Below are 27,935 nucleotides of genomic sequence, written 5' to 3' on the forward strand. Positions count from 1 at the left end.
GGCAATCAATTTGACATAAGTTATGCATGTGCCATCATGCAAAACATTTCCATATTTATCATGTTGTGAAAGAAAAATATATGAAAACTCTAAAAGAACCATTTATCAAAATATCCTTCCCATCCTACTGATCTGCTTGGACACAGGAACTTACCTTCAATGATTTGATCAGCAGTTTGAAATGCTTCCTTAATGTTTCCTTGTTCTAATTTTTTTTCTGACCCAATGAATGACTTGTGATTTACTGCATCCTATGGAGACAAAAATGACTGTAACAAACTAAACAATCAAAATTGTGGCACAGTTCAAGAATTCAGACTTTTTATATGTCCCTTTGTCATCTAGCACATAGCACCATGAACAGCCAATATATTCACAGGCTTAGCCATTGTGAAGACCCCTTTTATTATATTTATTTACTTATGTATTCATTTAGTTTTTATTTGTCCTGAATAAGAAACACACACACAGAGTAAGGAGAAAGGATCCCTGTGTTCAGGATTACAAATAAAATTATCTCAAGGCTCTAAAAGGTGAATCTATTGTTTTCTCCTGAGACAATCTAAGAGAAATGGCATAGAAGGAGGCCATGCCATTTACTTTGGTTTACTCCAGCAAACTTCACAAGTATCCACAGTTGTACAGGTGCCATGGATGCCAATGAAGGCAACAACCAGACTAGAAACTTAACATTGACCCCTCAAAAACTGGACCCACAGTCTTTCCTCTCACCAGCTTAACGGTGATTGTTGGGATTCCTGATTTTGATCCAGTTTCTACTTGAATCCCTGAATTCTATCTGTGTGACAACTTTTTTGTTCCCCCATTACTCTGCTCCTGACTCTAGGGAGGGACCCCATAGACCCCCAAACACGGATAATACTAATGTCTCACAGGGTTATTGCACGTTCCAAAGGAACTTGTAGTGTGTTTTGCAAGTATATAAGTGCTATGTAAATGTTAGTTATGATTATTATTTTTAATGTAATTTCATTAGTACAACAGAAATGACAAACTTTTGAATGTCTAGAAAAAGTGGATTGTAATGAAAATCAAACAATTGAATGAATTCTGACAGAGGAACTAAAAACACTAAGTGATTTAATATTCTCTTGAGACAGTGGAAAATACAATACCTTAATTGTCACAATCACTGGCTCCATGTCTTCATATACAACGTTCACCTTTTTAGCTGCCTGCTTAGCATGAAAGTATGAATCAGCTGCCACAGTACAAACAATCTGTCCCACGCAAATTACCTGCAGAAGAAGCCAACAGTGTAAGCTAGGCTAGTTTCAGAGCACCCATAACTATACTCACTTTCTGACATGGTAAAATATACTTAGTTTACAAGTCTGGAATTAAAAAAAAAACCCAAAGCATACATTAAAAATATTATTGTAGGCATACACCCTGAGAAGCAAAGTACCTCATCCTGGGCATACAGCCTCTCTTCTTCATCACCATTTTCAGCTGGAACATCTTGAGCTGTTATGACATCAACTACTCCGGGCAAAGCAAGAGCCTCAGATGCATCAATTGAGCTGGGAGGAGAACATTAAGCATTAGAAATACAAAGGGATAAGTGGAACAAAACCTCTATCCATCAGGGATTCCATCGAGATGCACTCCTGTCACTATTGAATGATTCCATCTTGAGAATCCAATTAAAAACTACAATTAAATTACAGAGGATAAACCAAAAAAACCCAATAACTTCATGAGACATTTTCATGGTTTCTTTTAGGGAGTGATTAAAGAGAAGGAAAAGCTTATCGTCATAATTCATTGTTCCCACACTGATAATATAATCTCAGAAAAGTTGTTCAATTTTTGACAACAGAGGAAAAGATCCACTGTGAGTGTCCATCTAGAGAAACAGGCTGAGAATCCCATGAGCTAAGAAGATTATATAAAACATTCCATCCCTCTTTAAATTCTCATAGTTTTAGACAGTAATAACTCCCCATTTAGAGATGAGCTCCCCTTCCTTTGTTTTACATGGCTTTACACTTTTATCCATTTCTGTCTGCTGACATCTCTCCTCCTCCTCAAGGGGGCTAATTGACCTTAAATGCCACCTCCTCTATAAGGCTTTACTTGATGCTTCATACCCCCAACTGAAAATAATCCCTCCATTTTTGAAACTCAAAAGCCACTCTTTTTATCTGTCCTGTTCCCTCAACATTTTTCTAGTCTGCATTACATTTATTTATTTAAATGTTTCATTCTCCCATGTTGGATTTAAGGGAAATGGAGATAGTATGTTGATTCATCTTTGTAACTCTAACACATATAGTAAACATCTAATAAATGCTTGTTCAATTAAATTCTCATCTTACAATTTTTCTTTTTATTAAGCAACATCCCAGGACTGTCTTTCAATATAAAGCAATTAAATTTATATAAACCGAAAGCTATGACTCCAATAATAGTTGAACATAAAATTGCATCTACCAACAATAGGTAGTTTTCAATACTTGCCCTACTAACTTACATGATTTTTGCATGAGGTCTTGTGCTGGTTACTACAGCTAGGAAGAGTTCTTCATCTATAGCAGGCATGTCATCACAAAATATGGCTTCCCCAGTGGCATGTTTAATACCTGATTGGTGCATGACTGGACGGCCAACTGGATCTTGGGGTGGCTGATGGGAGTCTACACACTATATTTAAAAACAAAAAACCCAAACCCTAAAGTCTAAACATTCATAGCATGTTGACCAAAAGTACACACTTCTGAAACTAAAATAAAACAAAAATTAAAAAAAAAAACATTAGGAACCTTTTAAACCTTTCAGTTATAAGCCAGTTCTCTGTAAGGTATATGTCCCAACTCTCTTGTTGCTCCCCAAGTAGGTTTTAACAGTATCAAAGAACATCAGGATTAGGAGGGATATTAGTTATTATCTAGTCCAATCCATATTTGAACAAGAATATATTTTTTAATATGGCTGACACATGGGTTGTTGAAGTACCCCATTCTATTTTCTTAGGAAGCTTTTCCAGATATCAAGATGAAATATGCCTCCCTGAAACCAAAAACCTACAGCTCCAAGAAGGTCAAGTCTACTTCCTTTGTCATATGATAGCCTTTCAAGAACGTGAAGTCAGTTATGTTCCTCCTAAATCTTCTGTTATGAGATGAACATCCCCAGTTCCTTCAATCTGCCCATATAATATCATGATCTAAAGGCAATATACCTTGCTAATCAGTATCCTCTGGACACTCCTCAATTATTCAATGTTCTTCCCAAAACATGGGGCCCAGAATTGAACCCAATACTCCAGATGTGATCTTACTAGGGCAGAGTTCAACAGGATAACTACTTCCTTCATTATGGACATGAATACATATCTTAACATAGCCTAAAATTACAAAGGCCTTTTTTTTTTTTGGTACTACATCATACTATTGCCACATCTTGGAGATTCAAGTTCACTAGAATCCCTAAATCTTTCTCAAATTGTTATGTCTTCACATTTGGCTCTATCTTATATTGATGGAGTTAATTTTTTTTTTAATCCAAGTTAGGACATTGCATTTATCTCTCTTTTTACATTGTCCCTCCTATAATGACCTCAGTTGGTCTCCTCACTTCCACTCTTTCTCTTCTTCAATATATTCTTCATGTGGCTGCCAAAATTATCTTCAGACATGGATCTGACTACATCACTCCCTTTTTCAAAAATATTGAGTAACCCTCTGTTGCTAAAATAGCTACTAAATTACTAAATTCAGTCTAGTATTTAAGGCTCTTCACACTCTAGATTTCACCTATTTTCTTGCCTTGTTTCATGTTACTTCCCTTCACAAATGACATTCCATTCTAGGTTGATGATAGGGCTTGATCCTCCTGTTTCCATGATGAAGCTGATCTCCGTGCCTGGGATACACATCCTTCCTCACTTGTCTTACTTCAAGACCTACTACAGGTGTTTCCTCCTTTGTAGAGCCTTTCCTGATTCCCTCTCCCTACCTCCTACCACCACTTCCTAGTTGTCAGTCCTGATCCCCTCCACTGGTAACCATAATTACAGTGATGATTAATTAAATTCCTATCTAGAGAATAGTAAATTTTTTAGTTAAACTCAGTCATGAGCTGTCATGCCTATTGGAATGATCTGGCATGACTCTTTGAAGGATTATGCGTTAAAAAAAAAAAACTCAACAGCCATAACACATGGATAATATTTTTAGTGTTTAACTTGTCATTTTATTTTTCTAGAGAAATTAAACCCACTGACCTCATAAGCCTGTGTCCCATGGGGTATGGTTAAGGGGAAGTCTTCCAGGACACTTTGGAATTTGTTGGGGACATCAGGATATCTGGGGTCCTGAAAAAAGAATAAAATAGTTTTTAAAATAGTTCTGGTGATTGTGAAATTAATTAGCCAGCAATTCACTGAGAAAATAGATGTGAGTTGGATTCACACCAAGTAGAGTTTTGAGACTCATTCAATACTCTTTCTCTAAAATCCTCTATTTCTGTAGCAAGTAGCTTTAAAATACAACTAAGGGTTAGTTTTAAAATTACAAACACAACTATATGTCATTAAAATTCTTAACAGTAGATCAGGAATGAAACAAAACTACTGAAAAAAAGAAAACACTAGCTTTGTGACCCTGATTGCCTCACCAAAAAAACCCCAAAGAAACAAAAAACAAAAAACTCTCAACTCTTTGATAAAAATTATTTTGATTGCTCAGATTTTTAAAATCTGGCCCACTTCTATTAGTGATACAAATTATTAGATTCCTTAAGAGTCTGACCAACGTGGCAGATCTTTAATAAACCTTGTCTTTGGCTAAAAGAAGGCTTGGGTTGAATTCATTCATGCAGGACCCATGTGTTGTGATTTTGGGGTCCCAACACCCCTAAATCTCAACATTTTGGTGTTTTGAAAAACCTGTACAACCTGGTCACTCCCTTACTTTGAGTCAAGAGGGTATCTGTTAACCCCACTTCTCCTAAGAGAGTTTCACCCTTTACTCTTCACCTTTGATTTCACCCTCCCCTACTGGGAAAGGAAAGAGGGAGGAGAGGCAGCAGCTACAGCATGGGTCCCACAGGCAATGGCCTTGGGCCCTAGGGCAACCTTTGCCTGGAAGTATCACCCAAGTTCAACACATCTGGATCAAGGTAATGAAGCTAGCCTCCAAACTTGGGTAAGCACACTCTTAAATTTGTAGTTTTAACTGTTAATGATGAGATGTTGATTCTCTGTGTAATTTGGAAATGTATTTGACAAAACTGAAGTCGCCCGATTGGTAATGGTTTGTTTCAAGTTTCAAATTGGTGAACTTTCTGTATCAGTTATGTCAAGCAACTTTTCATAATTTGGTTACTGCTAAAATAATTTAGCTATTGTTGTTTATTGTTTTAATGTGTAAACTAGCCAAAAAGCTTGTTTGCGTTATGTATGGCTTACTGAGAATTTGCAAGTGTATAGATATCTCTAATGATTGGCTTTTTATGCCAGGTCAAATTTAAGTTTGAGATGTAAATCCTGGAAAAGTTTTTCCTAAGCTGTGATTAAGTAAAATTTGCTGTTTGAGGTAAAAGCTCATAGGATTTTATTTTGAGTTGTCTGATGGGTCATAATCCATCAATAATCAATAATTCACCATCTTGAGAGAAATGCCACAAGCTACTCAGAATGTGATACTGCTGGGAAGTCAGCATCGGGAAAAGCTGAGAGGACAATTTTAGCCTCAGTTTAAGATGGGATCCTCCTGGCTCAGTTTCCCCATTATGTTCCTTTGAAAAGGAATGTTACCCACCTGGCTATTCCTGAGTCTGGCTATGAGGTGGATTTGATACAGCATGGTTGGAAAATTGAATTATCTGAATCCAAACAGAGCTAAGGATGTTTTATCCTCTCAAAGTTGGGCCTTAAATCTAGTCCCTGCTTTATATCTGGGCCTTGCAGTTTTTTCTGTCAGATTTGTGTCTTCCAGACTATGGGCCATTCACCTACAGGTGGTAGCAAACAGCGGCTACCAGCCAATGTCCCCACATCTTTCCCCTAAACAACTGAAATTAAATCAGAAACATCTTCAGTTTGGTTTGGGGAGGAGAATTCAGTGATAATTGAATTGAAAGTCAGTCTCTGGCAAATTCATTTGTGTAACTCTTGAATCTGGGGTGGAAAACTTCTACTTGCAAAAGTGTTACTTAAATTTTTGAAAAAGTATCAGAAGTATAGATCAAATGTAAATGATTTTAATGGGGCTCTTGCACTTTTACTTCTCCCTATATCTGGGCTCTGCAGTCTTTTCTGTCATATTTGTGTTTTCCAGAGTACAGGCCATTCACCTACAATTGATAGCAAACAGCGGGTACCAGCCAATGTCCCCCCATCATCTCCTGGATGCAGCCTGTGCTCAGCTCCAGTCAACCTCCTCTTTGGGACCCTCTCAAGGAAGGGACAGCTCTATGCCCCTTGCCATAAGCAAGCAGCTTCAGAAGCCAAGACCTTCGTCCCTTATCCCAAAAGAATTTGGACCTCATTTATTTGAGGGGCGAATGATGGGGATGGGATCTGAACCCCTAACAGGAAAAGACCATGTATTTGGGATCTGGACCCCAAAAAAATAAAATCCTTGAACTTTCCCAAATCTCTGGCATTTACCTGAGGCTGTAAGCCACTCAACTGGCCTTTCATTGTGGCTACTCCCAATCTCCCAATTCTGTCCTGTTACTTCCGGATTGTTCCCTGGCCACTTCCTACCCTTAATCCTATCTAGACTCCATTCTCCCTTGGCCAGTGTTCCAGGTCCCTGGAGTTCTGTTCACCCAAGCTTACTGGCCATTCACATCCATATCTTCCTTATAACCCCACTCTAGTCAACCCCAGACTACTTGGCCACTCCTGGATCCCTCCCACAGTCTTTTTATATATGAGATTCATCTTGTCTCCATTAAGGTGCTCAGATTCTTAAAATCTGGCCCACTTGTATTAATGATACAAATGCTTACATTCCTTAAGAGTCTGGCCAATATGGCAGATCTTTAATAAACCTTGCTTTTGGCTGAAAAAAAATATTTTGATTACAGTAATCAAACTTCTTTCTTAGTCATGCAAAAATTGATGGTAGACACATAAGTTAGAAACACATTACCCTAACATTTAAGTCCTGCAACACTTCCAGGTAGAATTTGAAGAGGAAACTAATCATGAGAGTTCTTTTGTATTCTACCATTCCACCAGAAGATGAGCCTGGGATAGTCACTTCATCTAGGACTAATTTGCAGGCTTCATCTAGCATCTCCTCATTCCAGGCCCTAGATGAAAAAATACACTAATTTAGTCCAGTAAAATGCACATAAAGTATTTGTCAGAAAAGAAAATGTATTTAAACTTTTTTTTACTTAAATGAATATTAATAAAGTCTTCATATATTAATGTTATAATATAGGAACATGTTCTTCTACAATGAACTTAAAGTATCTATGACTTTTTGATGTGGTTCCTCACTCTAATAGTATGAGCTGCAATCCATCCATACTTCTGTGTCCTATGCTCTTGTCCACGTCCTAAGTCTCTATAGAGGTTCTACCCAACATACCGGAGGTCTTTAATATTTTGTGGGTACCAATGTAGGCATCTCTTGCCCCTTTATTTTTCTATGTGACCAGCCAATCTGGTCACATTTTCACAGATCATTTTCTTTCATACAACTTCTTATATACAGCATGATTGGTGATTGTAGCCTATATAAGCCCACCATGCATTTTTTCATTGCCATTTGTATCAACTGTAAGTTTTACTCTTTGGAACATAGTGTTCCATGAATTGCAGTCATATTACACCATCAGAAGAATGTTAATGTTAAAAAGATGGGGCTCATGTCAGGGAGCAGTTTGGGATCATTGAAAGCACTCCACCACCCCTTACACTGCAGTAATGTGGCTAGCCTATCATGTGTATGAATTGTATTCATACTATTTTGTTTCTGCTCAACTTCAATCCTAATCTAATGCTTCATCATGACATGGAATTTCCCTTGTGCTTTTGAAGACCATATCAGTAAGTATAAGCTCTGCAAGTTCAAACACAATATAAAGTTTTTTATTATGATCTGGCACAAGGAAAAGTTTCAGAAACTTTAGATAGGCTTATTACTGAAAGACTGAATATCAGATGACAATTTTGGAGAGCCGCTACAGCTCCTGAATCTTATCTCCTAAAAGGGGAAGTGATACAATCAGCTCAGATAGAGTTACTCACATCAATGAAATCACAGATCCTTGATTTTAAAAAAAAAGTGTTTTATTCTTAGGCCAATTTTGTAGGTACTTCCATATAATATACCTTCATTTTAATGCATATGTGACATTAATTATACAAGAGATAACAGCCATAGCACTCTCACTTACTGGTAATATGAAGTGAACTTGAATGCTAATTAAGCTCTCTCTCCCCCCCAATCTGACCAATGTACACTCTTTTGCCAGATTACTCTTTATAATGATCAGCTCTTAGTCATGTGAGCCTTTTGCTCAAAAACCTTCAATGGCTCCTTAGGCCTGAGAAATAAAATGCAAACTGCTTAATCTACTACTCACTACCTGACTCCATCCAATGCTGAAATGGTGTGCTCCATGAAGCCTTCCCAGATCCCTGCAGCCCAAACTTTCTCTGAATTCTCATAGTACTTCTTTCATACTTCTCTAATGCCCTTGATATGTTCTAACTGTAGCAATTTGTAAATGTCATTTCCCTTCATCCTTGTATTCGCTATAGCATATAGCACAATACTCATTAAAAACTGATTGAATATGTACGGTACCTTCCCATGAGCTGCTGACATGATTTGCTTGCACTGACAGTAGCAGAGCCAATTCCTCCATATAAAATGTTTAAGTCCATAATGGTATTTGTGCCTTCCTTAAAACGGACTCTCATTCCAGAATTCACAATTGCTAAGGCATTCTGCTGACGCTGTGCCTGTCGGAAAGCTGACACAAATTCCCACTGGAAAAACAACAACATGAAAGCAGTTCTTCTCTGTTTTCCTTCTACTACATTAGCCCACTCCATTCTTTCCAATAAAGTATCATAGAACCAAGTTAATCCTCTTCTCCAGCCCCTGGCACCAAGCTGTGCAATCCCTTAAATATAGTTTCCCAGTCTTCAGTAATCAAGACCTCTTATCATGTAACACTTGTCTGCAATGTTTACCCCAAAAGACAGACCACCAATACTGACTTCTGCACAGGAATAACACTTAGCTAAACACAGTTTGGGGAGCAGGCAGATCTCATAGTGGATAGAATGCCAAGACTGGAGTCAGGAAGACTCACCTTCCTGAGTTCAAAACTGTCCTCAGATACTTACTAGCTGTGTGACCCTAAGCAAGTCACTTTACCCTGTTTGCCTCAATTTTCTCATCTGTCAAATGAACTGGAGAAGGAAATGGCAAACTGCTCCACTGTCTTTGCCAAGAAAACCCCAAATGTGGTCATAGAATGTCAGACATAACTGAAAATTACTGAACAACCTAGCTTTGTTCACAGCCTTTCTCTGTCTGTATTTTGACCACTTGACTGAGTTTAAGCAGCTACAGAACTTGGAGGAAGAAGACTTAGGTTTAAATTCTGGCTCTACTACCTATTATTTGTGTAACCCCAGATAAGTCACTTCACTTCCTTACAATTTAGTTTTATCTTTAAATAAGTGGGTCAGACAAATTTCTAAGGTTCCTTCCAGCTTTAAAATTCTATGATCCTATGATTTTTTTTTTTTGCAATTGGGGTTAAGTGACTTGCCCAGGATCACACAGCTAGTAAGTATCAAGTATTTGGTCTGAGGCCAGATTTGAATTCAGGTCCTCCTGACTTCAGGACCAGTGCTCTATCCACTGGGCCACCTAGCTGCCCCCTTTTTTCTACTGCATCTAGTGTATATTTTGCACCTAGTCCATGCTAAATAATTATATTATAGTAAAGGAGAATTCATAGCCCAGTGCAGAAGTTAGAGAACTTGGGTTTGAACCCTAGGTCTCCCTATTACTACCTGTGTAACATTGGCCACATCCTTTAACCACTGTGGTCCTCAGTTTCCTCATTTGTAAAGAAAGGCAACTATACTAAAGTATCTCTAGGATCTTGTCTGAGATCTAATTCTGTAGTCTTAAGAAAAGAGAATCAGCAATTCCTAGTTTTCTAATAACCATCCCTGTTAACAATAATGATAGCTTGCATCTTATTTATCTTTATATAGCACTTCAAGTTTGCAAAGTGCTTTACCAATATTATCTCATTTGATCCTCAAGACAACTCTGGGAAGCAGTTGCTAGTATTGTCCCCATTTTACAGATAAGGAAACTAAGAGACAACGAGGTTAAATGATTTGCCCAGTGTCACACAGCTAAGAAGTGTCTGAAGTTGGGATGGAACATGAGTTCAAACATTTGGATAGATTTGTTGTTGTTCAAATCTTATCAATCAATGAACGAAATAAGGCTTTCACATACTATCAATTTACTTAGCATTACTTGGAATTTAGTTGTTTTCTTGACCACCTTGCTGACGTTCTTGTTTATTTAAAAAATTATGACCAAGATGGAAAAAAATTAAAATTGTTTCGTATCCTTAATATTTTCTCCATAGAGGCATTGGTTCAAGTCTAGGCTCTTTTGCTAACCAACCAAGTAACCATGAGTATATCCTCTATCTAGCGTCTCTGAGCCTGTTTTCTCATTTGCAATTAAACAAAGATTGACTAGATGGTTCCTAAGGTCTCCTTCAGTTCAAGTTCTAAAATTTTATGATTCCAAGTATCATGATCTTTTTAGAGCTAATGAAATTTAAAGACAGCAAAAGTTATGAACTTTTCTAAAGTCACTCAACAACAACAAATAAGGATCAAATCTAATTTTTCATTATTATATTTGCATATTAATATTATTGTTCATGTTTGTATACATACATATATTTGTATACATATATATTTGTATATATATAAATTTCATATGTATATGAAATTTAAAGACAGCAAAAGTTTGAACTTTAATAAAGCCAGTCAACAAATAAGGATCAAATCTATCATTATTATATTTGCATATTAATGTTATTGTTTATGCTTATATATATGTATATACATATATTAAGTATATTAAAATACATAAGTGTCTATGTTCTTTTGCGATAAATTTAGTATTTCCTCAACATGCCTTCCCTACTTCATTATGCCTAATGTTGTATAGAACTAAAAGCAAGAACTTTGCTAAAAACAAAACAGAGACTCATCATGATCTCTTACCTTTTTAGAGAGAGGAATAAAAACAGAGACTAAAACCTGTTCTGATGTAAGGTTTGCATTTGGTGACCCAGCAAGAAAATGACCATTTAAAGGAAGTTGTTGTGTTCCTTCTGTTAAGCAAAAAAAAATTTTCATATAAAATTTTCACCAAAATAAAAAAATACGTTATTATAACCCCAAATAGTATAAATCTTATAAAGGAAAAGAAATTTGAAATAAAAAGAAAAATTGGGAAATGTCAATAAATGGCTCTAAATATAATATAAAGTGGGTATACCCAAATTTGGAAAGATCTCCTAGGACACTTCCCCTGAAAAGGCATGTATGTTTTATGTATACCAACAGTAGGACTTCTCTAGTTCATAGAAGAGGGGCCGAAAAGGTCCGTGAACCTTTGTGCAATAATTGTTCTGGATGATTGGGAAATCTTGACATGTAAGGAGCACATAAATGAGGCTGCATTGAAAAGGAATTTGTCTATTCTCTCTAAGAAAAACAGAGGCTTCAAGTTGTTGTTCAATCATTTTTCAGTTGTGTCTGACTCTTTGTGGACCTATTTGGGGTTTTCTTGACAAAGACACTGGAGGAGTTTGCCATGTCCTTCTCCAGCTCATTTAATTGATGAGGAAACTGAGGCAAACAGGGTTAAGGACTTGACCAAGGTCACAGAGCTAGTAAGTGTCTGAGGCCAGTTTTTAACTCAAGAAGATGAGTCTTCCTGATTCCAGGCCCATCACTCTATCTTCTGTGCCAACTAGTTTTCCAGGTTGATAGATAGTTGGTGCTTAATTATCCATTTTGTTAGGAGAGGAAGGTGATAGCAATCTAAAACTGTAATAAGTAAAAGGGGTTGTGAATCATATAAATAGTAAGAGCTGAGTCTTCTTTACTCTAGGCCTGCCACTGCATCCCCTTTGCCAACTAGCTGTCAGGGTAGATATATGGTTGGCGCTTAATTATCCATTCTGGCAGAAGAGAAAAGTGATAGTAGCAAGAACTATAGTAAGTAAAAGGAGGTATAAATCATATAAATAATAAGAGCTGACATTTTAAATGGCCATTTAAGACTACAAAGCACTTTATATGCATTATCTCCTTGATCTTCATAAGGATCCTGAGAGGTATAACATGTTATTCTTGGGAGATATAATATATTATTATACAGGGCAAAAGAGGTTGTGACTTGTTAAAATCACACAACTAGCAAGTGGCAGTGTGAGGATTTGAACCCAGTTTTTTTATTTGTAGTCCAATGTTCTCTTTTTACTCTAATGTGACTAATGGTATAAAACACATACGTTCAAGTTACCCCCTTCAAAGTAGTCATTTTTACTATACACTTATTCCAAAGACACAAAATATTTCTGGAACTCTTATTTTAATTCAAAACCCACAGTGCATTCTTTTGAATACCTGTAGCGGTGGCAAATCTTTGTCCTCAGCCAATGGATTTTATTTTTAGAAACTGCCAAAAAATCCTTCAGAGGCACAGCTGATGAATAAAATGGATACTCAAGTTGGACAATACCATTTCATAGTCAAGAAATACTACTGAAGAAGTATATACACTTCAAAAGAAGAAATGCTACAGGAAATACAACATAGCACCTAACTAGAAGGTACTTCCAGAAAAGGCAGTCTCAAAATGTTCTGACTAACTGCCATAGGCTTGCCTGGTTGCACAGAATGAAGTATACAATTTTTGTCTGTTTGAGAATCAAGTTATCTCTTTATATTAAAGCAATAGCTTGGGGATGGTATAGGAGCTTTACTTTAACCACAGGCTTTACCTCTATGATACTTCTGTCCTTTCTTTCTCTGACAATGGTCCTGCTAGCCCCCTTTCAGTAGGCTCCAAGCTTTGGCCTGTTTTCCTCAGAGTAACTGATCCCTCAGGCTGATCCATCCCTATTCTCAAGCTGGATCCACATTTTGACCAATGGCATATCTTTTGCAAGGGCTAAGGATAAATAAGTCTATGACTATAAAACAGAGCACATCTCCTTTGTTCATTTACACCAGTAGGCTAAAGATCCTGTATGATCGTCAGCATGGAAGCCTTACCCACTTTGGTAGTTATTAAACATATGTCTGCAGTACTGCGCTTCTCTAATCAAAGCCTGAAAGAAATCATCCTGGTCTGTTTCAAAACAAAACAAAACAAAATTCATTTTCTGTACTTCCCTGCCCTCTAGTGGAAATCATTAACAAGCCATGAACAAGCCAAAGGTAGCCTCCAAAGATAGCAAAGAAAACCAGGTAGTCCATAAATTGAATAATCAACAGCTGTATGATCTACAGTAGTCACACAAGGCTGTTTCTCCACTGTTTCTCTAAAAAATATGGACAAACTACCCAAGCCAGCTGAGCCTCAATTTTGTCATCTATAAAACAAGACAATATCTGTCCTACTTGAAATGCAGCTAGATGGCGGAGTGCTGCCACAGATACTTACTAGCTGTATGACCCTGAACAAGTTACTAACCTTTTCTCAGACCCTTTCTTTATTTGTAAAATGGGGAATAATAGCACGTACCTCACAGATCTGTTGTGAAAATCAATATGATAACATATGTAAAGTGCTTCATAAATTTTAAAGTGCTATATAAATGTTAGCTATTATTTCTAGTGAAAATTGAATAATGTATGTGAAAACCTTTTGTAAGTGGTAAAATACTGTTGTGTGCAGTAATAATGTGCATATTCTCATGATTATGATTATTATATGATTTCAAAAGTATTTGGAAGAAGAAAAATCCACATACCCTTTCTTTGAACGACGAAGAGCCAGTTTTAAATAAGTTCACTTTACTAGTCCATACAAAAACTTAATGAATCTTTACCTTGCTGGCAATTACAGGTTTAGATAAGAATAACATTTTGTCTATTCAGTTACTGGCTTAAGAGGGGAGTGTTCCTCACCCTTAAATGCTGGAGCAAGTGCTGGGGTATCTGCCCTTTCCTCCTCTGTTTCCTATTTGTATACCTGGAGAAAATAAAGTATCTGTCCCAAGGAATGTGTAAGGTCATGACAGGGCTGGCAACTGAGCAAGAACAAAGAATGTAAGAAGGGCCTTCAAGGAGAGTACTGGAAAGGAATGATGGAGTGATGGGGGTGTTTTGTTTGTTCTGACCTCATCTTCATATCAAGGAGTTAGCTTTTTTTTTTTAATGGAGAATTCTATGGAAACTTGTCCCAGCATAGCCTGAAAAATTAGAGAAGAGAAGATACTTGGTAGTCATGTTATAAAGATTCATAGGAGGAGAGAAAAATGATAACCACCGCCTCCCTACACTGATCATTTGAAGATTTCTGAGGGGTTTTATTATTCTTTTAATAAAATGTTCCTCAATAATACTGTGAACTGCTTCCTTAATACACTTCCAGTCAACCAACTGGGGTATTTTTATGGGATTTTCTTTATTGTCATTTTTTTTTTGTAAATCCTTAACATTTAGTATATGAAGACACATATGACTTCGTATGCTTAAGAAAAATCAAGGATGAGTAAGGAGATACATAATGAGAGGTGGAATGTTGTTAGCATAAAAAGGACAATTTCCTTCTAATTTTCTATATAAACACTTTCCATCTTTCTGAGGGTCCAGAAAGTAGAAAAAACCATTGGCATTTTATTGGCTTAACAGATACCTGCCAAATAACTCACTTCATCTTCTCTTATCCTCTTTTATGATGAGTACATGTGACTTTAAGAAAAAATAATGATCAGGGATTTGGTCAGAATACATTGTGGTTACAGATCCAAGCCATTTAATATTTACCTTTATGAGGAATTTATTTTCTTTGTTGATTTGCTGTTCCAAAGTTTGTACTCAAATTACATGTTGATTTTTGTAAGCACCAAACAAAACACACATTGAAAATTATAAAGCTGATGATGAGATGGTTGTTATTGATCTAAATTTATGATTATGTCATTTTAGGTAGTTCCTTGAGTGAGGAAACTCCTTATATTAAGGCAGATAAGCACCTATTCTGCATCCTATTGATTTAGATAGCAGCTTAAGGACATAGAGAAGTTAAGTGACTTGCCTAGGGCCACATATCCATTTTCAGAAACAGAACTTGACCCAGCTCATCTTGAGAGTAGGCCTACTCTCTACTTTTTCATTTTGCCTCTCCAAAGTGTAAAAGTGCCAAAATCATTAAAAATTCACATTTTACATAATTTACCGTAACTATAATATGTAGCCATGCAAGTATTGCTTGATATTCAACTTAGCAAAGTCATGACAAGGGCATTCGATAATGAAAATGCAAAGAGGCCTACTGCTAGAAGGAAAATGGAAAAGATATGCCAAAAAACCACCTATTTAAAATTATTTTCCATTTAGCATAGTGAAACAAACACACTTGGACCCTGACACACTCTCTGGGATGCTGACAAAGGAAGTAGAAATGGCACAAAAGAAAACAAAGATAGGAAAAGTAACTGGATTAGATCAAGTATATAGGAAGGAGATCTGTGCTATAGATGATACAACTGTGAGGGCAGAGAATAATATGTAATTTAGTTGAATCATTAGAATAAATGATGCCAAAGGTGTGGGGAAAAAAGTTCCAATATTTGTTTCAACCAAAAAATGGTAACAGAAAGAATATCAGTAATTACTGACCTATATAACTACTTTACAGCCTATTCAAAACCTGTATGAGGTACATGTGCTAGAACTGAGAACATTTGTAAACCAACAAGCATTCATAATCTCAACATGGACCACATCTCTATCCTCATAACTGACTCAAAGAGATATGATGATCTATTTTGCTTATTGTTTGTTAATTGCAAAACAAAACAAAACAAGACAAACAACAAAAATAACATTGGACTTGGTAGGGGAAAAATGCTATTTTAACAGCTCTTTTATAGCACATTGTTCATATACAAACTTCAAAATCATTTAAGATTCCTTGTAATAACATAACAACAGAAATAACACTTCAGTGACCTCCTGATAATAAATATGAGGAAAGGCATAAATAAGGGAGATATTTGTTCAACAAAACTATGTATCTCTGACGGAGGAGATCCTGTGAAGAGCCCAAGTGAAGGAGGGATTTCTGGTGGATGACGAGGTGCTCCAGATGATCCTGTTTACAGATGACATTGCTTTGATTTTGTTGAGTTCCAGGACACTGTAGAACTTCTGAAGAAGTCTGTAATCATTTAATACCTTTTGACCTGGCTTCCAGAGCAGTTTGCAATATTTCTGAGATTATACCATTCAATATATTTCCTGGAGAGGAGTAGTATTGAGAGGACTCTTGGTGCAGTGCAGAGATAACATTGCACTTACTTTGACTGCCCTCCACATAGTCTCTGGCACAACCACACTGGCCCAGTTGCAGTGCTCCACTCCATGCTTCCCTGGCTTCCTTCAAGACTCAGTTCAAATGTCCCCTTTTCCAGGAGGCATTTCTTAGCCTCCCTCCTCCATTGTCTCCTGCTGCTTGAAATTTGTTTTTGAAAATCCTCCAATTAGGATTTCTTAATCATCTCCTACCAGGTATAAAAGTGAAATAGTACCTCAAGAAGCTTCCATCCTATTTTCCCAGGTTTCCTGAGCAAGACCTATGAGCCATGAGACTGAGAAGAACCCAAAAAATATACTTGGCCTTTTATGTCACACAATAGTTTCTGACACAGGGTTACATATCATTATATAACAGATACCAGGATTTGCAGGGGAGCCTAGTTTCTCACCTTTTGATACCAAGTTGAGTACACAATTGCCTGCACCCAAAACAGGATTGAGATCCGATGCTGCCAGACGACTTACAATGTGTCCTCCTAAGGACTAAACATGTGAGATTATTTTAGAACTTCGGTTGCTTTCATGATTATTCTATTTTCTTGAAAGCTGAAGTAACTATCAGTGTGAAATAGCATTATTTCTCAAAGAACTACAATTTCTATTTTCTTAATTTCTAATTTCTTAACCTAAGTGTCAAATTAGAATCAGAAATGTGAATTTAGAACAGAGATTTTCTTTATGTTTCGTGGAAAGGACTAAAACAAGAGAAGGATCAGCTCATCCCTTTCCTTACCTATAAAATAGAAAGCGTGAACATGAAGTTAGAGTATCTTTCTGAAATACCACTCACTTCTGACTCAGAAGGCCCTCAAAGGACAGGACTGGCTATGAGGGATTTAATCTGGGACTAAACAAAGATCTAAAATTAGGTGGACAATCTCTTCCAGTCCACATATAAAACACCAATGAATAAGTCTACAAACAAATGGAACCATTTTATGATCCACTCTTCTTTTACTAAATTATTTATTTTTCTGCCCACTCAGAACACTTAGAATACTCACAGCCATGTAAGTAGACTCAGAATACTTACAGCCATGATCCTGATCTGCTGTCCAGCCAGAGTTCTCAAATGTTTCAAGAGTGCTCGGTAAATTTGAGTCTTCTCCACTGGGAGCTTTAAAACCATTTCAGTGAGGATTTCTTTCACCTGGGCCAGGCTACAGCCAGCACCTATAGTCAATCCTAAAAACAAGTTACCTTGATTAATAAAATGTGAATGCCTTTCTGATTGTATATAATATGGAGACATTGTGTAGCCTAGAGTTACACGTGGAGGCCTCAGGGCATGGTGGTAACATGGAGGTGGATGGTGTCAGGATCCAAAACCACTTCTCTCTTTTTAGATACCCTGTTTTCCAGAACTTAGGCCCAACAAGCAAGCTGTGCCTTGAGCATGGCATAACAACAATCCTTTGCGCTCTAGAAAAACAACGATCCTTTGTGCTCTGGAAGAACTTTGCTTCAACTAAATCACAGAATGGTACCTGAGCTCAGGAAAGCACCAACAGGCCCAGAGAAGATGTCCTGCTATGAATGGACTTTTTGTCACTGGATAACCTTGCCTCCCTATTGCTGTTTTGCCTCACTACTGTTACTACACTACACTGCTTAATTCTTTATCTAGCCACACGTATATAAATCAAGGTTTATCCCAACTGCCTTGGGTCTCCTACTAGAGGAGGCCCCAACAACTGCGTCTAATTTCTCCTCCCAAGTGGAATGAAGAAAATTTTTTTCTTTTAACCTGTGTGAGCTCTTTGGTATTTTGGGAGTTAACAGTGTTGTAAAACCTCTGTGACTCTTTGGTCATTTGTCACCAGAATTGACAAAGGAAAGGTAATGGAGGGATCTGACTCATCAGATTTTGATTAGATAAACAAAACAAATCAGCCAGCTGTACCCTTCACTTCAAGTTGCCATTTTTCCCCTTTCATATTTACATTATAAGCCGGTACCTAATTTCCCCATCTGGAGGAGGAATAATAAAAATGCAACATTATCCATATCACCAGTAAATTTAGTGTTAACTTTAATTTGATAGCCCTGTGTGGTGAAATCCAGTTTAGAAGAAAATGGTAATAGTTTATATTTATATAGCGTTTAATAGTTAAAGTGTTTTACATGCATGAGCCCACAATAGTCTCTGTAATAATAGCCATAGCTGACACCATAAGCACTTTAAGACTTGCAGAATGTTTCCCTGTTATCTCATTCAATCTCTAAAATAGGGCTTCAACTTACTTTTTTTAGCATATTGTAAAAAGTGTATTTCAATATAATTTGTTTCCTTTGTTATCTTATTTATTTTATTTCATGCATTTAAAAACATTCTGAGAAGAGATTCATAGTTTTTGCATATTTCCAAAGATACCTATTGATGATTGAAAAAAAGATTAAGAATCCATGCCTTGGTCTTCTGGGGGCAGAGTCAAGATAGTGGAATAGAGAAGCACTCAGTCAAGCTCTCCCAACATTCTTTTCGAAACACTTTAAAATAGCACCTCAAATCAAATTCTGCCATGGCAGAGCCAGCAAAAGGTCAAAGTGTTCTTTCTAGCCCAAGACAACATAGGAGGTCAGAAAGAGAGATCTATAATATGGAGGAAGAGGCTGATCTGGACCCCCTGTGGATGAAACACCAATGGTGGGACTAGGTGGTGATGAGCGAAGCAGCAGAAGCTTCAGGAGCTCTCAAGCCAGAGACAGTTAAGGGGGCCTAGCAACTGGTCAGAAAGAGATTTCAGGGTAGCCCTGTGCTAGTACTAGATGCAGGCCCAGGTTCTGTTTGGCAACTCCATCGGCAATACCCACTTCTGGGTTACAGTTCAAGGACAGAGAGCAGCACTTTTGGTTAAAAGGGAGTTGAAGTCCCTAGAGCAGTATCATTTCTGGCTTCAAGGAATCAGGGACCCTGAGGAACAGTATCAATTGCAATCCCAAGAGATTGGGGGCCCTTCCTGTGTAAGGACTAGAGTGCAAATGAAGAAAGCAGTGACCACGCCTCTTCCCAGGTCACACCACCTTGGAAACACCAAAAGCTTCCAAAACCCCAAAAGTGGCTCTTAAAACAACAGTGTGAGAAAGCCTGGATCTTGAAACAGAACTCTTGCTCCCTGTCCCTTCCATGCTAGGAATAGAGCCCAACATTACTATAAAGTTCCAAATCAAGAAGTAGAGTAGAAAAATAAGCAAACAACAAAAAAGGAACCTTACCCTAAAAAGCTACTATGGTGACAGGAAAGATCAAGACATACACTCAGAAGACAATGAAGTCAAAACAGCTACAAGCAAAGCCTTAAAGGAAAAAAATGTGAATTGGATACAGTCCTAACAAGAATTCCTGGAAGAGTTAAAAAATAATGTTCAAAATCAACTAAAAGGTGGAGGAAAAATTAGGTAAAGAAATGAAAGCTAAGGGAGAAAATTATGAAAAGACAACAGCTTGGTAAAAGAGGCACAAAAATGCTGAAGAAAATAACACCTTAAAAACAGAATTAGCCAAATGGAAAAAGAGGCCCAAAAAATAACTGCTTAAAAAGCAGAATTGGCCAAATGGGAAAAGAGGTAGAAAACCTTAATTCCTTAAAATTTAGAAAGGGATGAGTGGAAGCTAATGATTCCACAAAAAATCAAGAAACAATAAAATAAAGTCAAAAGAATGAAAAAAGAAGAAAATGTGAAATATCTCATTAGAAAAACAACTGACCTAGAAAACAGATCCAGGAGAGATAATTTAAGAATTACTGGATTACATGAAAGCCATGATCCTAGCCATCATAGTTTAAGAAATTATCCAGAAAAACAGGTCTGAAATCTTAGAATCAGAGAATAAAATAGAAATTGAAAGAATCTGCCAATCACCTCCTGAAAGAGACCCCCAAATGAAAACTCCCAGGAATATTATCAACAAATTCCAGAGCTCCCAGGTCAAAGAGAAAATATTGTAAGCAGCAATGAAGAAACCATTCAAATAACATGAAGCACAGAGATTTGACACAAGATTTAGAGCTTAGACAGAGCTATAACTAGGAGAGAGACACTGCAGCTTTTCCCAAGGGTGCTGACTTTAGAGCAGAGGTTCTTAATCTGGGCACAACAGATACCCTCTAGGGGGTCAATAGATAGATTTCAGGGATTCTATGAACTTGGAGGGGAAAACATGTATCTTTATTTTCACTCACTTCTAGTTTAACATTTCCTTCAGTTTTAACATTTCCTTCAATCATTAATGAGACAATCAGCATTATTCTAAGAAGAGATCCATCAGTTTCACCAGCCTGCCAAAGAGCTCTGTAACTCAAAAATATTTAAGAATCTCTGCTTTAAAGAAAGCCAATGTAACTAAGGCCCTTTGGCTCCCTGGGGTGGCTACTTACCTCTTTCCCCATTCCCCATCATCACCAGCCCTATCAGCCTTCCTAGTAGTTGTTCCTTGACTATTCTAGACTCTGTCTTCCCCCATCCTTGTGAAGTGGTCACCTATCTTCTGTGCCCCAAGCTAGAAAATTAATTATGGTTTTGAATTCAGGCATCACTTCCTACAGCAGGACTTTCCTGATTCCCCAGGCTCTTAATGCACTCCCTACTGCCCTTTCCCAAACTTACTTTGTATTTACACTGTATATAATTTTTATTTGTTTACATAAATGCTTTACTTCCCCCTAAATGGGGCACGGGGTCTTTAAAGTAAGTGATGGCTTTCTTTTTGTCTTTTTAACCCCAGCATCTAGTACAGTCCCTGGCACATAGTAGGTACCCCAAAGATTCTTGTTAACCTGAATTGAATTGTGCCCTTGCATGAAGCATGTCATATTCCTTTATGTCAAGCCCAGTGACTAGCACATTCCTAGGCACTCAGATCATTCTAAAATATTTTGTTTATGAGTTTCTGCTTCCTGGAAGTTCTAGCAGATTCCTGGAATTCACTGATTCCTAAATCTAGAAGGGACCTTAGGTCACTTAGTTCAACTCTCCTATTTGACAGATGAGGAAACTGAGACCCAGATAAATAAGCCCTATACTACACTGCTGCTTTACTCGAAGGTCTGACTGTTATCATCTCTATATAGAAGTTTTTTGTACATTTTTATTATCCATTTAACAATAATGACCATTTTACTCATGTTTCCAAAGAAAATGGAATTAGGCAGCCTACTACCTTTGGTTGGGATTGAGTCTCAAATCATTATTCAAAGATCGCAAAACTGACAAAGTCTTCCAGCAGAGGGAGCACATTGCTTAAGTTTGGGAAGTTGGACAGCATTAAGTGACTAAAAAAGAATCCCCAATGAACTTTGGTATTTGAAACTGGTTAAGAGAGGACCCTGCTCTTTGGATCTTATAAAACAGGTATTTATTTAGACTTCAAAGGGTGTTTACCATGAGGTTATCCAAATAGGAATCCAAAAGAAAATCAAATGTGAGTTTAGAGAACTTGTGTCTTTGTACAGCTTAAACTACTCATCAATTTTCCTGGACAATAACAGTAAAACTCGAAGGCAAGGGCACAGAGTTCATGTATAGAATCTACATCATGGAGAGTCATGGATACGTCTGTAACATGGGTGTAGAGGGAGAAGCGTCTGCTGTCCCTAATCAACATAACCATAAATATGATGTAGAAAAGCAAGGTTTGCAACTGGCCTATTTGTGATTTTTAAACTATGAATGAATAAGAAACACTAAAGATGCCCCTTAAGTAATACCCTTACCCAGAGTCAGAGAAGGCATGGGATAATATATGTAAAGTGCTTTGCAAACCTTACATCACTATGTAAATGGTCATTATTATGATTATCATTATCTATGTGCCCTAGCAAAGCTTTAAAATTTCACTCACTTTGGGCTACTGTTCAGTGGAAGCTTTCAAATATTGCTCTTAAAAAATGCAGTTTGGCTTATCTCAAAATAGATGCCTAAAGGACATGTAGAGCCAGATTTTTTTAAATTTAAAATATGCATTTTATAATCACTTGAATATTTTAAAGCATCCTTTCTTGCACTCTGTTGTGTTGCCCCTTGGGTTGTCTATGTTGCCTAGTCTAGACTGCGCCCTTCTGAGAGCTAACCAATTCAAATGTTTCCCCCAAATAGAGTAATGATTTCGCCATTGATTGCAGCTCTACATCTGGCTTCAAAATCGAAGTAAAGTAGCATTAGCAAAAGAGTTTTTATAACTCATGGGGAAAATTCCTTGTCCTTTGCTTCTCCAAAAAAAATTCCAATTCTTTTCAACATTTCCATTTTAATAGTGAATCATTATGATTAGATTACTAGCAAAATATGTAATTGTGGGAACAGTAGTTGAAGAGTGAAGATTTCTCTATGAATGAAATAAAATAATAAATACTAAATAAAATTTCCCTACTTTTTGTTTCAGTTTAATAATCCTGTGTTAAAATTCTCATACAATCATAGGATAATAGTAATCCAGCATATTGAATCCTGAACTGGGAAGCAGTTCATAAAATCAATGTTTTTCTTTTGTGGCATGTTTGGTAACTAGAGAAAATCATCAAAACAAAAAATGCATAATCTGGAGAAGAAAAGCTGATGAAGAGATAATGGCGATGTTTAAGTATATACTGTATAGCAAGGGTTGTTTTCCAGAGGATGATGATCTACTACTCTCATCTTTGCTGAAAACAGAAGGAAAAGCATTTACCTATAGCACAAGGAGAACAGGCAGACACAAAGGTTTCCCGGATGATGAAGATGGTTAGAAAAGGTTTCTAGCTGGATGAAGTTCTATTAAGCATCCATTAGATATGGGCATAGAACTGTGTCTGAAGTCAGATTGTACTCCCTTCCCTGGAAGTCCTTGAAAATAGGAAAAATTTTTCCTGCCTGGGAAGCTTTAGATACAGTTCTGTCTCAAGACAGCAGGATGGCCAAGATGACTCTTGTTGTTGTTCTGTGATATGTTCAAATAAACACTAATTTTCTTAGCATAATCACCGACATAAATAAGTGGTAACATACCTTGGTTTGCATCAATTATCACAACATTCAATTCCGAAATTCTAGTGGGAGAGATGATAACTGGGTGAAAAACATCTTTGAATTTCATGTTGGGTCCTAAAAAACAAAAGTATTGCTAATAATAAAAAGCAGGCAAGGAGTAGCTAGTTGGTATAGTGGATAGAGCACCGGCCCTAGCGTCAGTAAAACCTGAGTTCAAATCCAGCCTCAGACAGCTGACGCTTAACTAGCTATGTGACCCTGGGTAAGTCACATAACCCTGATTGCCTCACTCAAAAAGAAAAGAAAGAAATTAAAAAGAAAAGGATGGCAAGTTAGTATCTTTCTAGAAACGACACCATGGCTTAGAAAAGTCACAGAGCAACCATACAAAGCTAATTAAAGCAACAATAAGTGAAAAGTTTCTGAAGTTCCCTATTATTTGCATTGGATATAAATATTTATTGAATGAACATTTATTGCCTGCCTATTTGTTCAAGGCCCTATTCTAGGTGCTAAGGAAGAGATAAAGATAAATAAAACACAATTCCTGTTCTCATGGAACTCACAGGTTTTTTTCACTGTCCATAATATTCAAAAGTACAAGAATGCTAATTGTAGAAAATGGAAACATTCTAGGGCTAGCTCTGTAGGCCATATCTCTCCCTTTAGAACTACAAATATTAAATATTTATAGCATGCTATGTGTTATTATTATGGCAGGCCAGTAATGATAAGTTACCAGGAATACATTCTTATTCTGGAGTAGATTTGCTAACATGCTGTCTCTTTCTGCTAGTTTTTATCTGTCTCATACAGACAGAAACTCAGGGCCAAATTGTGATCTTTAATACAAGAGACACAATCCAACTACTCACCCACGAAGGTGTTACCCAAGACAAGAGGAGCTTGGGGATATTGCAATTTGAGCTCCAAAAGGTCATTCAGGGTTGCAGGGGAAATCCAGGTAACCCTCTCCCCCTGAAACACTAGTGTCTTCTTTCTTGACTCTTCTGCCATTCTCTACAGGGAAACAAAGTTGATAATGTCCATTAGTACTATTAAAATAATGAAAGGTAAACATTTGCAGGCTCACAAACAAAATAAAAATAAAAAGAATGTACTCTGGAATATATGAAGTTAAGAAAATTGATCAAAGGAATGTAATGTAATCTATTTATGATTAAACCTGCTGCTTTGTATGCTTTTCCATATCCTATGATGTAAAAACCAAGGAAAAATTTAATTAAGCCTTATTTGAAAACAGATGAATAAAACATTATCTCAGGATGAGATGTTTCAGGCCAAGCTTCCAACTTACAAATTAATTATTGCCTAGGTTACAAATAATGGTAGAAATGTAAACAAGCCCTTAGCCATGTGTTGAAGACAACATGGCTGATTTTTATATTCCAAGTCTGCACCGTATCTAGTTTTTGTGTTTTCCTTTCACATAAATGACTGTAGCGGAAACAGCACTTGCCCAGGAGAGAAGATGCAGGTTTTCTAATCCTGTTTATATTATTGACTATATTTATAACTTCTAAACAAGACATTTAATCTCTCTAAGCCTGTTTCATCATCTGAAAAAAGGCGAGCTATATTTTATGACCTCTAAGGTTCCTAAGATTCTATTCATGTCAAACCCCAAAGGGAGCCCTCTTTTTAAACAAGGCAATGTGTACCAAAAATTCAAACTAAATAGTTCTATACCTCAGTAGAAAAGTGGAAAAGAAATTTTGCCAGTTAATCACAGAATGTTGGAAGGGACTAGGACTAAAGGAATTGTGTAAGTTTAGCCTATTAAAAATTAATAACAGTAACAACATTAGCATAGTGCTTTAAGGTTTGCAAAGCACTTGGCATGCTGCACTCACAACCTTTTATTTTGTTGTTATTTGGTCATTTCAGTCTTTTCGTGACTCCATTTTGGGATTATCATGGCAAAGACACTGGATTGATCTGCCATTTCCTTCTCCTTACAGATGTCATTTCCTTCTTCCTTACTGATGAGAAAACTGAGGCAAACAGGGTGAAGTGATTTGCCCAGGCTCACATGCTAAGTGTCTGAGGCCAGATTTGTACTCAGGAAGATAAGTCTTTCTGACTCCAGGCCCAGCCCGTTGTCTACTGCACCACCTAGATGCCCAACAACCCTTTTGGGGTAGATGCTACTGTTATCCCCATTTTACAGTTGAGAAAACTGAGGCTTTAATTAAATGACTTGCCCAGGATCACAAAACATTGTGTCTGAAGGAGGTTTTGAGCTCAAGTCTTCCTGAATCCAAGTCCAGAACTCTACCCATATGGCATCTACATGCCCTCAGGAAGACATGAGAGCTGTCCTCCAGGATCTGAAGAGTTACCATGAATTCTGCCTTGAAAGGTAACAGGTTTTCCCTCATCATCAAGCAGAGTTTGGAGGATCACTTTTCAAATAGGTTGGAGTGGGGATTCTGTTTGGGGGTTGGACTAGACAGCCACTGAGATCCCTTCCAACTCTAAAATCTTTTGGTTATGTGAAGAGGGGTTATTAGACTTGCTAGCTGTGGTCCAGAGGGTAAAACTAAGAATGAGTAGAAGGTGCACAAAAGGGTTGAGGGAGAAAAATTTGGTAATCAAAATCTTACAAAAATGAATGTTGAAAACTGTCTTTACATGCATTTAGAAAAAAATAAAACATTATTAAATGCAAAAAAATAAACTTAGATGATCACTTTTCAATTATGTTGTTGCGAGGATTCTTTTTCAGTTATGGCATGGACTAGATGACCACCAAGATCCCTTCCAAACCTAGAATTCTAAGAAATGATGTGGACCTTGGAAATAATCTCATTTCAACTCCTTATTTTATAGATGAAAATACTGAGGATCAGAATGGTGAAGGGGTCTGCCCAATACCACACATCTAGGGAGTCCCAAAAGAGTAGTTTGAAGCTTTAATAGTTTAAGACTTTTGGAAAACCCTGTAAAATGACAGTTGCAGTACCGAAACTGAGGTTTCCTGACTCTAAATACACTGCTTCTCAGAGATAAATTTAGGAAACATTTCTTAGAGAAAATGCATGGAATCTGAGTTAGAAGAGAGCTCAGAGGCCTAATCCACAGCTGAACAAGAACCCAAAAAGTGATCATCCAGGCTTTTTCTTGAAGACTTCAAAGAAAGAGGAAACCACAATCAACTGCTAGAAAAGTTTTCTTTATTTCAAGCCTAGATGCTTTTTTATAACTCTTTGCAACTCCCAAAATCTCTGAGATCCTCTGAGACCAAACTCAATCACTCTTCAATATGACAATCCCTCAAATACTTGAGGAAAGCAACCGTGTCTCCCTAAATCTTCCCATCTACAGGCTAAACACCCTCATTTCCTTCAATTTCCTCAAATAGATGATCTTGAGGTTCTTTGCTATCCTGGGTCCTTTCATCATCCTGGTCCTCTCTTCAGAGAACAAGATCATCAGTGTCCTTTCTCAGTGTGTTTCCTTAGAACCTAGCACCATCATCTGTGTGGTCTTACCAGAGGAGAGTACAGAGGGACTATAAGATCCCAAGTCCTAGATACGCAGATTCTTGTCTGCCATTTCACACTGCTGACTCAAATTGAGTTGGCTGTGCGCTAAAACCCCCAAAACCTTTCCCAGATTAACTGTCTAGTCATGTTTCTGCTCTCTTGGACTTGTGAAGCTGATTTTTTTTTAGCCCAAGTATAAAATTGTATATATTCCCTATTACATTTTATCTTATTGTTCAGTTGTGTCTGACTCTTCATCACTACATGAACCATGCTCTCCATGGAGCTTTCCTGGCAAAGATACTGGAGTGGTTTGCCATTTTCTTCTGTAGTGGATTAGGGCAAACAGAGGTTAAGTGACTTGCCTAGTGTCACATAGCTAGTAAGTATCTGAGGCCAGACTTGAACCCAGGTCTTCCTGACTCCAGGCCCATCACTCCATCCATTGAGCCATCTAGCTGCCACTCCATCTTATTAGACTCAGCCAAAAATTCTAGCCTCTCAGGACCATTTCAGGTCCTAACTGTCTCATCCACATAACCTATCCCTCTAGGTTTTATGTCAGGGGCACATTTGATCATGTCATTTACACTTTTATCTGAGGAACTCATAAAAACATTAAATAGCATAGACCCAAGCACAAATCCTGGGACAGTTCACTAGAGATCTTCCAAGCTGACTGCAAACCAGATTCTGTATATGTTCGTCCTACTAGTTTTGAATCCAACCAATTGTACTTAAACCACTTTTCTATCCATAAAAACATCATGAAAGGCTGACAGATACTTTGTCAAACCATATCTACAGTATTCCCCCTGTCTAGTAATCCATCTAGTAACCCTGTCAAAAAA

The 27,935-nt window shown here is 37.3% G+C and overlaps 1 protein-coding gene across 1 annotated transcript in view; it reads right to left on the reverse strand.

Annotated features, from left to right (window-relative positions):
* The window catches only part of LOC110207269 (aldehyde oxidase 3-like), a 108,644-nt gene that overhangs the window by 53,319 nt on the left and 27,390 nt on the right, over positions 1–27,935 (reverse strand). The window contains exons 9-20 of the mRNA XM_020984898.2: positions 24,451–24,595; positions 23,594–23,689; positions 17,643–17,794; positions 16,999–17,092; positions 11,273–11,382; positions 8,799–8,983; positions 7,128–7,290; positions 4,250–4,339; positions 2,498–2,667; positions 1,430–1,544; positions 1,137–1,259; positions 155–251 (exon numbers count right to left, since the gene is read on the reverse strand). Coding sequence (XP_020840557.1) covers positions 155–251; positions 1,137–1,259; positions 1,430–1,544; positions 2,498–2,667; positions 4,250–4,339; positions 7,128–7,290; positions 8,799–8,983; positions 11,273–11,382; positions 16,999–17,092; positions 17,643–17,794; positions 23,594–23,689; positions 24,451–24,595 — 1,540 coding nt within the window. The remainder of the gene's footprint in view (positions 1–154; positions 252–1,136; positions 1,260–1,429; positions 1,545–2,497; positions 2,668–4,249; positions 4,340–7,127; positions 7,291–8,798; positions 8,984–11,272; positions 11,383–16,998; positions 17,093–17,642; positions 17,795–23,593; positions 23,690–24,450; positions 24,596–27,935) is intronic.

Source organism: Phascolarctos cinereus, unplaced genomic scaffold (genome assembly GCF_003287225.1).
Source record: "Phascolarctos cinereus isolate Bilbo 61053 unplaced genomic scaffold, phaCin_HiC Scaffold_726;HRSCAF=1367, whole genome shotgun sequence".
Lineage (NCBI taxonomy): Eukaryota > Metazoa > Chordata > Mammalia > Diprotodontia > Phascolarctidae > Phascolarctos > Phascolarctos cinereus.